Genomic DNA, 14,259 nt, shown 5'->3' with positions numbered 1-14,259 from the left:
AATATAAGTGTTGTTTCACAAATACATTAAAAATGGAAAGCTTCTATTGTGCATCATTTTATTGAACCCATGCAGCAGCGCTAATGCTCATTTTCTAAGCTTCTTTGTATCTGATTGGCGCTGACGCTTCAACCGCTTACGATGCCGCCGTTCCATGTCCGCACCGTATTCCTTAAGGGCTTGATCTATCAATTCCTCGCAGGTGGATTTCAATTCTAAACCTCGTTCTTGGCTTGTTGTGAATGTCTCTGGGAAACGTAAACTGCAAGTGGAATGAAAAAGGTCTAGCACAGGTCGTGTGACGTTCAATTTTTGTCATTCATACCTTAGCCACATATACAGCAAGATGACCTTGTGTGAGCTTTCTAGCCGGTTGAGGCCGTCCATTGTTGCTGGCGCCTTGTTTGGCATGGAAACCAGATCATCCAGTTGGCAAGTCTCCTTCTCGCTGAAGCATTTGACCATAAATTTGAAAGCATTTGTACATTCTACATTGCGCGTTGGGCACGGCGCAGTTACAAAGGTGTACCGATCTCGAATGGACAGTGGTATTGATTCAATTAGATCGGCAACAAACTGTATTTCAGCCATGTCAGCTTCTTATCTAATTCTCAAAACCATTCGAGAAAGTGTACCTTGTGATCCTTGAAGTTACATAAAAAGTAGGTGCCGTCCAGCGATGCTAGTTCTTCAAATTTTTCCTGTGGTCCTGGTAAGAACCTGCAAGCGCTTAGATTGCAGCCTTTTACTTACTAAAAGCGACGAAAATTTCTCGCCAGGCATTTGTAAAGCGAACATTTCTATGATGTCGACCGTAGGCATCAGACCTGCCTCCTGCACGAACATCCGATTTGGATATTAATTTCCTGAAATGGATTATACATTGATGTAGCCTTACCGTCAGATACGTAATAGGTGCATTCATGGCAGATCGGACAAACGGCAAATCTTTTGGATACATTCTGTGACATCCCAGTTAATGAACAGTGAGATGGACATTAGACTGTAGTACTTACGTCGTTACTTGACCCTGTGCATACATCGTGCCAAAACGGCCTGCACGTCCCCCAATCTGTTTCATCTGCGGGATTGATACAATACGTTCTCCAGTTCCATCGAACTTGTGTATTGTCGAAAAGATGATTCGTTTGATATTGCTAATAATATACAGATCAGGTCTCTTGTTTCTTTTGTAGATCTATCATCTCAATGAGCGGCTCCTCAGCTTTCATTTACTTACAGATTCAATCCCATGCCAATAGCGTCAGAAGCGACCATTACATCCAGACCGCTGTCAGGGTCATTAAATGCCCGGGCTTGCAACGCTCGAGTTTCTAACAACACGGGCAGGCATTAGTCTTCCCTTTCTGGAAATTTGAAATATTTTCTGGAAGTACAACACTGACCTGGAGGCAGAGCACCGTATACGACTGCGCATTGGAGACCAGTTTCCTTTTCAATCTTATCCTTGATGGCAAAAATATTTTGGCGCGAAAATGCGACTACACAGTCGCCCTTTTGAATTTGTTTCCAGTCTCCATTGAGTGCATCCTTCATGACTTCCACAGGTGTTAAGCGCTCATATTCATTGACGATGACTTCTTCGTTAAGCGATTCGCATATGCTCTTTATGAGTGGTACCACAGACGGTTCACCGCATAAATGAATTTCTTTTGCTTTTAAGCCTAGCAAAGCTTGCGTCCATGCCCAGCCTCGTAATGGGTCTGCGATAAGTTGTATTTCATCAATTACTGCAACCTCCATTGGTCTAACAAGATTAGCCATCTCCACCGTCGAGCTAGTCAAGGTCGCCGTAGGTGATACTTCGCGCCGCTCTTCTCCCGTCAGTAGATTGCAGGCAACCCCTTTCGAGTTCATCTTTTCAAAGACTTCGTGGGCTAATAATCGCAAAGGACCACAGTAGATTCCTGACTCTGCTTCTGATAACCGCTTTAACGCTCGATATGTCTTGCCACTGTTTGTAGGACCAACGTGAAGTATGATCTGTCGCTGCATTTGGCGAGCTTCAGGAAACCATTCGCTTGGGTATCGCAAGTCACTGAGCTGTCTTAGTGACCGAAAATTATCCACGACATCTGGCGGCAAATACGGTTCTGCAAATTGGTAGAAAGCTGATAAAAGGTAACGGTCGACTGAAAGTATCCCTTCGCCAGAATTGTACGCTGCTGCCAAATCTTTCGGGTTGCAATAGTCGAGATGGCCATCCATAGCAGCTGCTGCAAAGTTATCTGCGATCTTCTCGTACAGTTTGCCAGATACACCAACGCTGGCAGCTTTTCTCTTTTGCATCTCGTTCCGGGCAAACCCTCGGAGTCGCGCACGAAACACTGTGTTGATACTTCAATTTGAATCATGCTGTTCTTTTGTGTGATACACGCATCCTTCTCATCTCCTCACACGTACATTTTTCTGCTCTGGCCGGTGGTAGCTCCTCAGTCGCGAAGAGGGTGCTCAAAGCTGGTAGCGTTGGACGAGAAGGCCTGGCTGCCGCCTTTCGAAAGTTAGGAGCTGATCGTGAGATATATCGCCTGGAGCACGGTAGCCACAGCTTCACGCCGGTTTGTATTTGAAGAGTCGGACGAGCGATCCATACAGATCGGCTACACGATCGGGCAATCGCAAGCATGCAGGCAGGCCAGACTGTCGTCTAAGTTTAAAGCCTTCTTTTTTTTTCTTGCTTCGCAGGAATGAGGACTTTTTCAATGTCCGTTTCCTGAGCTGGGCTGAGCAAGCGGCCGCCAACCGGTCACTCCCATTTCACGGCAGGAAAAAAGACCAGTCAAAGGCGGCACCAAAGGAAAAAAATGTCGGATTCATCGCACAATGAAGCGTCAGATCTTTCAGATGTAGAAGCACCGAAACAAACGCTAGAAACTCCAGCTGCTGAGCCACCTCGCATTAAATTGAAGCTTCGTCTTAATCCAACAGCACCGCCATCCGATGACAAAAAGAAAAAGCACAAGGATAAGAAAAAGAAGTCGCACAAGAAACGCAAACGGCAAAAGGATACCGACTATGACGAAAGCATATCGGAAAGCAACCCCAGGAGAGACAGCGAGCTTGTGGACATTGGCGATGATTCTCTGGATCAGCAAGCTGCAGTTCCGGCACCTTCTGAAAGCTCCAATACGCATGTTCTTGTTGGTGGCAAGAGACCATTTGCTTTCATAAAAGAGGAGGATGACACGCAGGAGGACGACGAGTCAGCATCATTTACAAACAATCAGGGTACTAGAACCAGTCCTACAGATATGGAAGACGGTCAGGATGAGGAGGAAGACGATACGTATTCGTACACAACCGAACGTCAGTGCTCTGTATCATCGCAATCTGTTCACCCAATGGAGCATATGGCACCTGAGGTGCCAAGTAAAGCTCCACAAAAATCGAAGAAACGTGGACGACCATCAAAAACGAAATCACAACCCAAGGCTGAACCACGAGCTGCTGAGCAACCTAAGCGCGATCTTAAGAGCGTGTGTGCTAGGTTACTGGAGAATCTCGAGAAGTATGTTTTTAGCATCATTTTCTTCTTTGGAGTAAATATCTGATCTAAATCTCACTTCGGTTTACAGACGTGATTCATATGGCTTCTTTTTACAACCCGTCGATACAAATATTGTTCTTGACTATTTATCTGTTATCAAGCAACCGATGGATTTCTCGACAATGCGAAAGAAACTATCCAACAATCAATATCAAAGGATGGACGATTTTCGCGACGATTTCATGCTTATTGTCAGAAATGCAAAGACATACAATGCACCAGATACCATTTACTACAAGAGTGCAGACAGATTAGAACATATGGGACTGAAAGCCATCGAGAAGGCAGAAAAGACGGTTGTATACGAATCACCTGCTCCGACAGACGACAGCGAATCCATGTACTCTCGATCAAATAGCTGGACTGCACGTCGTTTATCAACTTACTCTGGCAAAAACGTCAAGGTCGAAGAAGAAGTTGATATTATGGGTCTTGACAGCACGGTGCCGCTTGCACCCGTATTTAGACAAGATTCAGAAAGTGTACTGCTAGACAGCTCTCGAGCAACCACGCCCACACGCCAATCGACCAAAAAGAAGAAGAAGAAAGTGACCGATGCTGGCGTCGTATATGCGCCAGATGGATCCTTGAGCGCCATTGGTTCTCTCGACCTCTACAACCTCATCCCACCTGACCGACCTTTTGCTTCACTCCCTGATATCACCATCGCAAATGCAAATGCTTTACCATCTGCTTTTTATAACAACCGAAATGCATACAGCACTGATGATTGGTCTGCAAACAAGCATTTCGTACGTCCAGCGCTCTACACAGACTATGCTGCCATGATTGCGACGGGAGAAGATCCACCTGGTGCGTTTTACACGGCCCAGGATGCCTGCTATATTTATCCTCTGTACGGTGACGAACGAGGGGAAGCGTACATGCGCAGCCTATGGGAATTTTTAGGCGATGTCAAGTTGGAGGATGTCGCGGAAAGCAAAGCAAATTATTTAACTCGGGGTGCTTGGGATGTCCTGAAGAAAGCGCTGTCCAGAAGTTACGAAGGTTTGGGACCCGAGTTTGGAAATGTGAAAACAGCAAACATCATTCAAAACATGAAAAACGAAACTGCACACCAATAAAAGATCACATTGTATGTTTCTATACTGAACGTCATGCGACGACTGAAAGCACAATATTTACGATATTGATCGCAAATGAATATATTGCATTGGCTGTTGATTAGGGGTGTGCTTGCAGGAACGAAGATGGTACAAGATCACTGGGGAATGAAAATCCATGAGCCCCAAGTCAGCTACCATAGACGTTGAGTTATCTGAAGCTTTATAGCGTTCGTTCTATTCTGAGTGTATCTGCATTATTCCCCAAATTCCGCTTTGTCCATAACTGAGAGGGATGCCAAATGTCCATCAGCAGGGAATCAGAGAACGATACCAAGCTCTTAACGTGGGCATAAAACGAGCGGAGTTCGCCCTTATTTATCAAGATGGCTTCATTTATAAGCAGGCTATGTATGCGCAGATGCGTAGTATGCAAACACCCCTTGGACCGTACAATCTCGTGGGCTACGTGTGTCTGCAATTTCGACTCGACTTCTTTTTTTATCAAGTCAAACTGAGAAAGGAAGCAATAGCAACAGAAATCGATGCAGGCCAAGTTATTGAGAATTGCCGTGCTCCCAAGGATGCGGGTGTGAACGGCCGAGCTGCTTAATTCTGGTAAGAAAACATGCAGATAGGATGAATTCAAGAAAGTCGTGCCAGAGCCAAACATTTCATGGATGCCCCGTCCTCAAGTGGATTGGCCACGAGACGATATGTACGGAATGCTATCTGATTGATAGTTCCTGTTACAAAATCATGTTCTTGCTCCTTTCACATTGCAATGCTAGATCGCCACGAATCATAGTATCCAGTACAAATTTCATGTATGCAGTCGTAGCAATCTCTATGCACTGAAGCATTGTAAAATCTTGCTGTACATCCTCTATGTCGCTCTCTACAAGGTACAATATATGTCATATACTAATTTTTAGTGTTAACTATGTGTGATCCACAGTCTGTTTTCTCTGATCTTTCGGGTTAAAAGTTCAGGAGGCACAAACGCACGGACATCGGATGACTTTGTTGTTTTGGGTCCGGTCGGCCAGCAATCAATGAACGCACTGCTAAAGTCAGATTCCCCGAGACCGGCGGCGGACGAGCTTCCTTTCTCAACTTGTTGGACCAGCAGTAGCACCACCATGTCGTTTCAGTCTGAGGAGTTTGTGTCTCCTTTGGACTCGTTGGTCTTTGACACGTACCTCGACACAACACAGTCCGATCGCGAAGCAGCCGAGGAACTAGCGCTGTGGGTACGTACATTGTTTGTTAGGCTGCTGAGTAAACTTTGTTTCATTTCTAAACGAACGGTTATCATTTTAGAGTAATGCGCAATTTACGTTTGATGTACAGCCAGGACAATCTGTCGAAAACCACCACGATCAAGAAAAAGATGCAGTGACGTATGAAAAGCTTCGACATTACTTGGACCATGAACTTCCTGCACTGTCTCCATCAGCGTCAACCCAACTTCAGCAGCAGCAGCAGCCGTTGCCACAGCAGCAGCAGCAACCGCAGACACAACCTCCACCATTGTCACAAACAAAACGACCTGCTGCACGCATGCTCTTACCAAAGCCGATGGATCCGGCTCAACTTGCTTCGCTGCCACCTCCACCTCAAATTTCTGCCGCTGCTTCAACCAGCAAACCGTCCCGAAAGAGACCTGCAAACAGGAACAAGACGGAAGATCAATTGGCTGCAGAGGAAGACAAACGGCGGCGCAACACAGCAGCGAGTGCTCGTTTCCGTATCAAAAAGAAGATGCGAGAGCAAGCAATGGAGCAAACCGTTCGTGACATGACGGCAAAGTCAGAAATGCTGCAGAAACGAGTACAGGAACTTGAGCTGGAAATCAAGTGGTTGCGCGGATTGCTACTGGAAAAAAATTCACATAATTAGATTAGATTATCAGAAAAAAAGTTTTATCTTGTTTAGTGCTTTTGCATTTCCTAAAAAAAGTCAGAAAATAGTAGTTTCACAAACTTGTCGAAAGCATTTCATTCAGACTTGTTTCACCGGCTTTGCAAAGTGTAAAGACAATGGAGAGGAAAACAAGACTTCCGTATAGCAGAAAATCTCGGAGATCGTGATCTCCTCCCCGTGCAAATATTCGGTAACGAATACCAGGTAACTAAATTACTACGTCGATTCTTCTACTTGGTAGATCGGTAAAGGTGCATTCACCCAAAGTTACATCATTGCGGATTTTATTAATAGAGTTACTTTTTAATACTGCGCTGGCAGTTCTTGGAATTGTTCATTTTGTTGTTTCCGACGGAAACAATGTAAACATATATATGAACCTTCAGTCGCCCCCGGCCACCACCAAGGGGAAGAAACTACCGGACATGTGCTGCATTTTGGTGATGGTTTTGAGTTTATGGGACTGGATGATCCAGACGAAGAGCGCCCTCGGCTACTCTCTCTGTTTGATGTTGGGTTTGCAGCTAGCACCATACTTTTGCGGGCAGAAGGAATAGCAGAGGGTATGGTAGGAGGCGAGTCTGGTAGTGGTAACGGACCGTAGATAGCCGCAGCGTATGGGTAACCTGCGTTGGCGAGTGCAGCTCTGTAGCGGCGACTGGCAGGCGTGGTTCCAGGCTCGATTTGTTTGTATAATTTTGCATACACGCGCATGCTGGATTCCTTGGTGTCAATGGTTCTGGCAGATAAATCCACAATCGTATTCTTGCTCAGGTCGTGTTCTGGACACCAGACCTGGGGAACCATCACGCCGCTAGGCATATTTTCTCTGAACAATCCAGCCTGTACTGATGGTAAGGCCTTATGTGGAGCTTGGATCTCAAATCCAATCCGGAAATGGTTTCGAATGGCGCAGTGGACATGTACTGCTTTTTTGCACTCGCCGCAGGTGACACACGAACCTTTCTTCATTTTGCAAAGAAAGCAGGCGTGGCCGTGCCGTGCAGGGTGTACGGCTCCTACGTATTCGACTGGCTGTAGGGTATCAGCGTTTACAAATTTACACTCGGGAATAAACTGGGCACATGTTGCGTGAACCCAATTATAGGAAGAAGTTTTCTTGAGAGCATCCCGTGTGCCAGACGGTGGTTGACAACATAGAATACATTCATAAATCTGCATATGTGAGTAAACAATGCAAGAGATCTGACCATCTCCGATCACTTACATAAGATGCACTTAATGTCCGCTTGTTTGAACAAACATCACAGATCCACCCTTCCTTAGTCGTACTAGAAGAACCATAACAATCTTGGAAAGCAATGAGTACCATACCATGAATATTATAAAATGAAATCAGAGACTTACCATTGTGAACAGATATACCACATTCGTAGCAAGTTAGCAAAATATTCTCTGGTTCTTTGACATCGCAGACTGCGCAAGCGGAGGGTTTAAAAGCTAGCGTCATGATGCGCTTCTGAATTGGTTCACAAGGGAAACACGAGAGCGGCACAGACATCACATTAGCTAGGAATAATTATTAATCGTTTACTTTACTTACATCGTCTTTGAGTTTTCGGAAGCCAACTTTTGACTGTGGCTCCATCGATCGTTTACGCTTTTCTCCAATGGATCTACCCAAGCGGCCTTTGCCTCGTCCTATGCCAGCATTCTTCATAATCGCATACTTGAGCCAATACTCGCCGCAATCGTTGCATAATACTTCGCGGAAATGTTTCCGTTTCCGATCCACATCTGTTGGCAACCTTCGCCAAACTCTGGATTCTGTTGCGTGGCAATTGACGCAAGAAGATATCTGCGTTCTGGTAGTGACCACAGTCGGGTCCGAATCTTCGCCGCTGTCTTCGGCATCCTCGCTTTCCATATCGGAATCTGCATTATTCTCGTTGTCACCGGGCTTATTCTTCTTGAATTTCTTGCTGGGCTTGTAGATCTTGGTCCATTCTGAGTACACAGACTCATATCGATCACTTTTTTTCCATTGGTAGAAATGGCGCACCAAGTCTGGGATCGTCTTGGTTGGAATCATTTTTGAAATACTGTGCAAATCGTGGCCATGTTTGATTATTCCGCTTTCGAAAAGAGCTTTTTCTTCATCAGACCATACAACCAAGCGCGGGATATCGCTCGGTTTAAGTAGAGACATGGCATGAAGTGCCGCTTTCGTGTCATAGTTATGTCGCTCGAGTTCCTGCAAGGCGCGGTCAAATAGATCAGTTGAATGTGAGGGTAGAGGTTTTGATTCCAGCGTCCTGACAGCATCCATATATGCAGTCACTGCCAATGCAATAATGAGAGTCGGATTTAGATAGTGCGATTGAAAGCCACCACTTACGATCGGCTTCTTGTATTTTATGGGGACGGAAAAGTGGAGTTACGGTCGCGCTCGTGCCTCGCTCTATCGGCTTGTCTTCATCCATATCATTGAGTTGCGGATGGGGATGGCCGCCAGGTCCATTATCCAATCGCCTCCGATATTTTGGGCGTCCACGCTTGCCGCGCATTTTAGGCACGGGACCCTGTTTGACAGCCGGTAATGGATATTTCTGAGGTACCAACAATGGGCTTGCACTGAGTGAGCGCTTGATTTCCGGTTCTGTTGAAGAATCCGCGGCAGCTTCCAGCTTTGCATTTGAATCTCTTGAAATAGTATCATGCTGTTCTTTTACGGTGCCAGTTTCGTTAGCAGTCGGTGTGATTACTGCCCGGTCGCTGCAAGGGGTATCGCTTTTCTGAGGAGACAATCGCTCACCGGGGACTTCGGCTTGATATCGTGGACCAATTCTGTTTCGCGCACGGGGATATATACGGTCATCGATATCTGACAATTGGGTGTGTCAACGATAGCCTATTGTATTTCCCCTTTTTTTCTCTCACCTAGAACATCCTTCATATCGGTGTGCTGACCAAAGTAACGGAATGGCCACATGCGTGTGTATTTCAAGGTACGCGGTTCTATCGGATATATGAATAAGCTGGATGACATTGATAATACAAGATGTAATCGAATGCTACCTTTGCGCGACGCTTTTGGTGATAGGCGAAGTTTGATTTCTGTCTGTTTCAGAGACTTTGCTGACTGGGTTGGCTGTGATAGCTGCGTGGAGGCATCAGATTGTGCATTATTTGATGGTGTGTTTGCACGGCCGAGTTGAGCACGAGTCATTCTGGTCGGACGACGAGATATGGCATCGCCCGCAAATTTTTCGCCGGAGCTTTCCTTTTTGGATACAACGTTGTCAGCAATGTGCTTGACTTTCTTCCCAAGACCATTCTCAGTAGGTCGTGGGACCTCTTTTCGAGAGCAAAATGCACATTGCCATGCAAATCCTTTTGGAGGTTTGCGAGATAGTGGAGGATTGAGACATGACATGTGATAGTTTTTCTGACATGCGGCGCATTTGACGGAATTGGAACTGGGATATAGAATAGAAAAAATCCATTAGCTCCACGCTGAATAGGAATATTTTGACTTTAGATATCCTCACCTAGAGCTCCAAGTCTCGCACACAGCGCATGTTTGACGATCAGCAGTGAGCTCTGCAGCGCGGCCTTGCTCAACAACGATAAACTCGTAGCGTTCACGAAGTGAATCGCGGACTTCCTTGGGAACATTTTCAACAAGCTCGCACGGCACTATGTCGAAAACGCGCTGGACATATCGATCGTAGAGTTGATCGTAGTAAAAATGATCATCTCTCTGCTTGTAGGATTCGAGTTCACCTGATGGGATGTGATGTCGGTGCGTCACTATGCATTTGCCTCGGATGGATGACACAGGATTCAGATCCGAATGCATCGTTGCTAGGAGGAGTCTAGGATCATTGGCTTTGCGTGGCAGTACATCCTTTGGTCGGTTATACCAGGCGATGCGAGCCTGAAGTCCACGGCGCTGAGGGACGGTGCAAAATTCCATGATGCGGCCGATATAGTAAGACTCGCCTAAATGCTCGGGGACAAGATAGACATGGTCTATTCAAATCATATTAAATGTTGGAGCGAAAGACATGGTAAATAGAGAGTTTTACCATTTATGCCGACAGTAGAACCATCCAGAAGCGTTGCTTCAGTGATGGGAATGGAGGCCGGCTTTGAATCCGTCATCGTTTAACGAATGTCAGCAAGCAACAAAGAGTAAGATCAGAGTTGGGAAGAGCACGAGGAGAGGCTGATATGTAGAGAGGACGTGCGAAGAAGAAGGAGGTAGATAGTTGTTTTAGGATATTTTGTGAACGTCCAGGTTGAGTAGACTCTCGAAAAGAAGTAAGAAAGGCGACGCGGAAGAGGGGGATGGAGGACAAATGGGAAGACAAGTCCACAGGCCCGTTGTTTGCGCTGCCCGACATTGCAAAAATTTAAATTTTGTGGGCCCCTTTCCCGTTTCCATACAATCGTTGCAAGTTTTGGACACGAGAAAGTAAAGATAGCGTTTATTCTTTCCTTACAGCTTGTTTACCGCTCGCTCAAACACAACTGGATTCACCAGGCTGCCAATTTTCTCCACAAAGATCTCGCACACATCCTTGTCTTGCAGCCATACCGGTGGATTGCGTCCAGCCCCTACACCGTGTGGAGTACCCGTAATTATCACCTCGCCAGGCTCGAGAGTTGCGCCTTGCGACAGATAGCTAACAAGGGAGGCGATGTCAAAAACTATACATCACGATAGATCACGTTAGTCAGAGGCATTTGGGCATCCTCGCTGAGAATCAGATATCACACATACTCATATCTTCTGTGGTCCAATCTTGGAAGACTTTGCCATTAATCTTCGTTCCTAGCCGCAAAGCATTAGGATTCTTGATGATTTTGGGCGACACAATCATGGGACCGATAGGATTGAAAGAATCAAATCCTTTGCCGTACACCCATTGACCACCACCCAGCTGCAACTGCCATTTACGGGCAGAGACATCGTTGCATGCAGTATAACCTACAGACACATGTGTTATGCCTAAATATTACATGCAGAGGTCAGTTTACTTACCTGCTACGTATGCCAACGCCTCTTCCTTGCAAACATTTCGGCAAGGTCTACCAATGACCACCGCCAATTCAGCTTCGTAGTCGACTTGACCATCTTGGCAATGAGGAGGAATGACAATCGGTTGCAGAGGGCCGACAGTAGTATGTGGAGGTTTGATAAATACAATAGGATACTTGGGAATAGGTGCGTTGGTCTCTACAGCATGCTTTTTGTAGTTTAACCCGATTCCTCGATAAAATGGCGGTTCAATCGGTGCGAGGAGCTAAAGTGTAACATTTTTAGCAAAGCTCCACCCGCCTAAAATTTCTGAATATTTCATGGGTTGCATACCTTAGAAACAGTCAGCACAGTGTCTGTTACGCGGTGCTTTCCAAAGATTTCGCCTTCAATAGCATATGCTTGCAACTGACCACTGCTGACTTGCTCAGCGGTCAACTCTTCACCTTTGAGAATGGGCTGCCCGAACCGCACGTTTCCTTGCGGATCGATGAAGCTATGTGAGAAAGACAGTAAGTTTTCGGGCTGAATCTTTCTGATAAGGATATCGTTTTATTACCGAATGAGTCGTGTCCATTCATTCGAAATCTGATTCACATTCAATTTTTCTTTAAAAATCACTACCTATGAAGACCATCTAGGTCTACTTACCGTAGTCGCAATAGTCATGACTTACAGAATGCCGTGAGAACAGAAAGGAGAAAAAGTAAAGGAGATTTACGGTGCCTTCCGGTGCATGGATAAAGGATCTGCATTAAAGTTTCAAGTTCCGGTTTCGCTTCGCATTTTATCTAAACTGCATGCTCTGTATCAAATGGCCGTTCTTGACAGATTCAGTAAATTGATGATTGAGAATATCATTACTTCTGTCAAGCAAACAGATATACAATACTCGAGTATGAACTGCTGGATACATACCAAGTGGACGTCCAACCTGGCAAAATTTTTGGCTCGGCCACAAATAAAGGAGAGAAAAACGCGCTACCATTTTCATATGCATAGTGGCTGTTTCCAGCGCCGGATACGCCACTCTAAGGAGTGATGCGCCCATTTTCTTCTGTACTGGTAGGTTGATCTAGATGTATCATAATGACCGTAACCTCGGCATTTTATCCGTCAAAGGGTACAATAAACCGAGGGCGACACCCTTGGTTGGCGCTCCGTCTGCGAAGTCGATGAAAAGAGGTCTGGGAGCTGCATTAATCGCTTCGTCTCACCGCGACCGAGTCTACTCTGCCCAAGGCCCTTTGAACAGCCTGTAGCCCAACTGCAGCCTTGACGCACGATAGAAGAATCCTTGCCATGACGTTTAGAATTTGCAAAGTTCCCTCTTTCCTCAATATACGATATAAAACTATACCTACGCGCAATGAAAAACAGCTTTCAAGTATTAGAAAAGGGACTCTGTGTAGAGCTGCAGCAAAGATACATATATCATTTGGAAAAGAAAAACAAAACAAAAAAAGACTATCATAGTCGACAATATGATCCGTCTCCGGCTTCCTTCGAGTACGCGCGGTCGTCCTCGTTGGGTGGCTTCTTAGTAGGAAACCTTTTCTTCTCATGATGCCTGCTGCTCCATATCTAACAAATAAAATAACATGGTCATAAAAATCTGTCTGAATTGTAGCTTTGACGATCATAAGAAAGGGAAATTTGAGAAGCCGCTTTTGTCCTAGATGTCCGTTAAGTTAGCACCGTAGCGAACATGATTTCATATAGTTAATTGTTCCGCTGAGGGCCACCTGCACCAGCGCTGATTGTCCCCCCGATCCACTATGAATACATCATAGTGTGCGAAGATGCCTGCTACGCTCCGGTAGAAAATCTCCAGACCTATGTAGTCAACCCCGCGGTGGCGGGTGAGGGCCATACGATGACAGTACTGGAGCAAGTACGCGGAGGCTTACAAGTCAGTGGGGCCACGGAACACCTTCTTGAATCCTGCATCAACGCTGATTGTCCCCCCGATCCACTATGAATACATCATAGTGTGCGAAGATGCCTGCTACGCTCCGGTAGAAAATCTCCAGACCTATGTAGTCAACCCCGCAGTGGCGGGTGAGGGCCATACGATGACAGTACTGGAGCAAATACGCGGAGGCTTACAAGCCAGTGGTTCAAGATGCACATAAAAGCTAAAATGAGAACTACTTATCTGTGTTAGGCCAGGAAACAGTGGGATGAAAAGGCAACGGCCTAATGTTTAATCTCCGCACGTGTCGTGCAGACAAATCAAGAGTCAAGGAAGAGAGACAAAAGGGAAGCTGAGATGGGCTTTCAGCCTAGTGAGAGTCAGACCTGCTCATCAATGGCCATGTCAATTAAGACGCAAGCTTAGTTGAAGGCTGCAGTAGGCTGCGATGGCACGCAGTCGAAGATGGTTTTCCGATAGGCCCGCCAGAGGAGCAGCAGGGTACATACAATCAAATAAAAGCTCTGAATGCGCTCATCGGGAGGGGCCGCAAGTTGCCAGACGGGGATCAGGCGCTTGAGCAACATCAGGCTCCTTTATCGAGGACACACGACCTCCATATGGCCGAAACCATGGCACTTGTAGCACCGAATTTTCGGGCGCTTGGGACCCGTTGCGGCTACTGAATTAATTTAAAAACAGTTGTCGTTTGGAGCATAAAATTGCACCACAAACAAGGCAAATTTAAACCTGTGGAATAAAATTAATAAATATTCCC

At 45.9% G+C, this 14,259-nt stretch overlaps 5 protein-coding genes across 5 annotated transcripts; 2 read left to right on the top strand and 3 right to left on the bottom strand.

Moving 5' to 3' along the window:
- Positions 1-87: 87 nt before the first annotated feature.
- Positions 88-2,647, bottom strand: VTP01DRAFT_4368 (uncharacterized protein; the record flags this gene model as incomplete). Its single annotated transcript, XM_069383042.1, has 9 exons — positions 88-262; positions 326-576; positions 636-701; positions 754-834; positions 899-962; positions 1,017-1,157; positions 1,241-1,334; positions 1,407-2,348; positions 2,425-2,647. The coding sequence occupies 9 exons, from the start codon at positions 2,645-2,647 to the stop codon at positions 88-90; spliced, it is 2,037 nt and encodes a 678-aa protein (XP_069243783.1).
- A 178-nt stretch (positions 2,648-2,825) lies between these two features.
- Positions 2,826-4,653, top strand: VTP01DRAFT_4367 (uncharacterized protein; the record flags this gene model as incomplete). Its single annotated transcript, XM_069383041.1, has 2 exons — positions 2,826-3,529; positions 3,597-4,653. 2 exons carry the CDS (start codon positions 2,826-2,828, stop codon positions 4,651-4,653), a joined length of 1,761 nt encoding a protein of 586 aa, XP_069243782.1.
- Positions 4,654-5,774: 1,121 nt separating this feature from the next.
- VTP01DRAFT_4366 (uncharacterized protein) lies at positions 5,775-6,534 on the top strand (the record flags this gene model as incomplete). The annotated part of the gene is made up of 2 exons (XM_069383040.1): positions 5,775-5,885; positions 5,956-6,534. 2 exons carry the CDS (start codon positions 5,775-5,777, stop codon positions 6,532-6,534), a joined length of 690 nt encoding a protein of 229 aa, XP_069243781.1.
- A 327-nt stretch (positions 6,535-6,861) lies between these two features.
- Positions 6,862-10,686, bottom strand: VTP01DRAFT_4365 (uncharacterized protein; the record flags this gene model as incomplete). Its single annotated transcript, XM_069383039.1, has 9 exons — positions 6,862-7,734; positions 7,787-7,869; positions 7,927-8,038; positions 8,123-8,859; positions 8,918-9,403; positions 9,460-9,537; positions 9,598-9,998; positions 10,071-10,554; positions 10,611-10,686. The coding sequence occupies 9 exons, from the start codon at positions 10,684-10,686 to the stop codon at positions 6,862-6,864; spliced, it is 3,330 nt and encodes a 1,109-aa protein (XP_069243780.1).
- A 337-nt stretch (positions 10,687-11,023) lies between these two features.
- Positions 11,024-12,235, bottom strand: VTP01DRAFT_4364 (uncharacterized protein; the record flags this gene model as incomplete). Its single annotated transcript, XM_069383038.1, has 6 exons — positions 11,024-11,235; positions 11,309-11,515; positions 11,570-11,831; positions 11,900-12,062; positions 12,126-12,154; positions 12,218-12,235. The coding sequence occupies 6 exons, from the start codon at positions 12,233-12,235 to the stop codon at positions 11,024-11,026; spliced, it is 891 nt and encodes a 296-aa protein (XP_069243779.1).
- Positions 12,236-14,259: the final 2,024 nt, after the last annotated feature.

Source organism: Rhizomucor pusillus (assembly GCF_041956525.1).
Source record: "Rhizomucor pusillus strain CBS 183.67 unplaced genomic scaffold VTP01scaffold_2, whole genome shotgun sequence".
NCBI classification, from domain to species: domain Eukaryota; kingdom Fungi; phylum Mucoromycota; class Mucoromycetes; order Mucorales; family Lichtheimiaceae; genus Rhizomucor; species Rhizomucor pusillus.
This window is presented reverse-complemented; position numbering and strand designations above follow the sequence as displayed.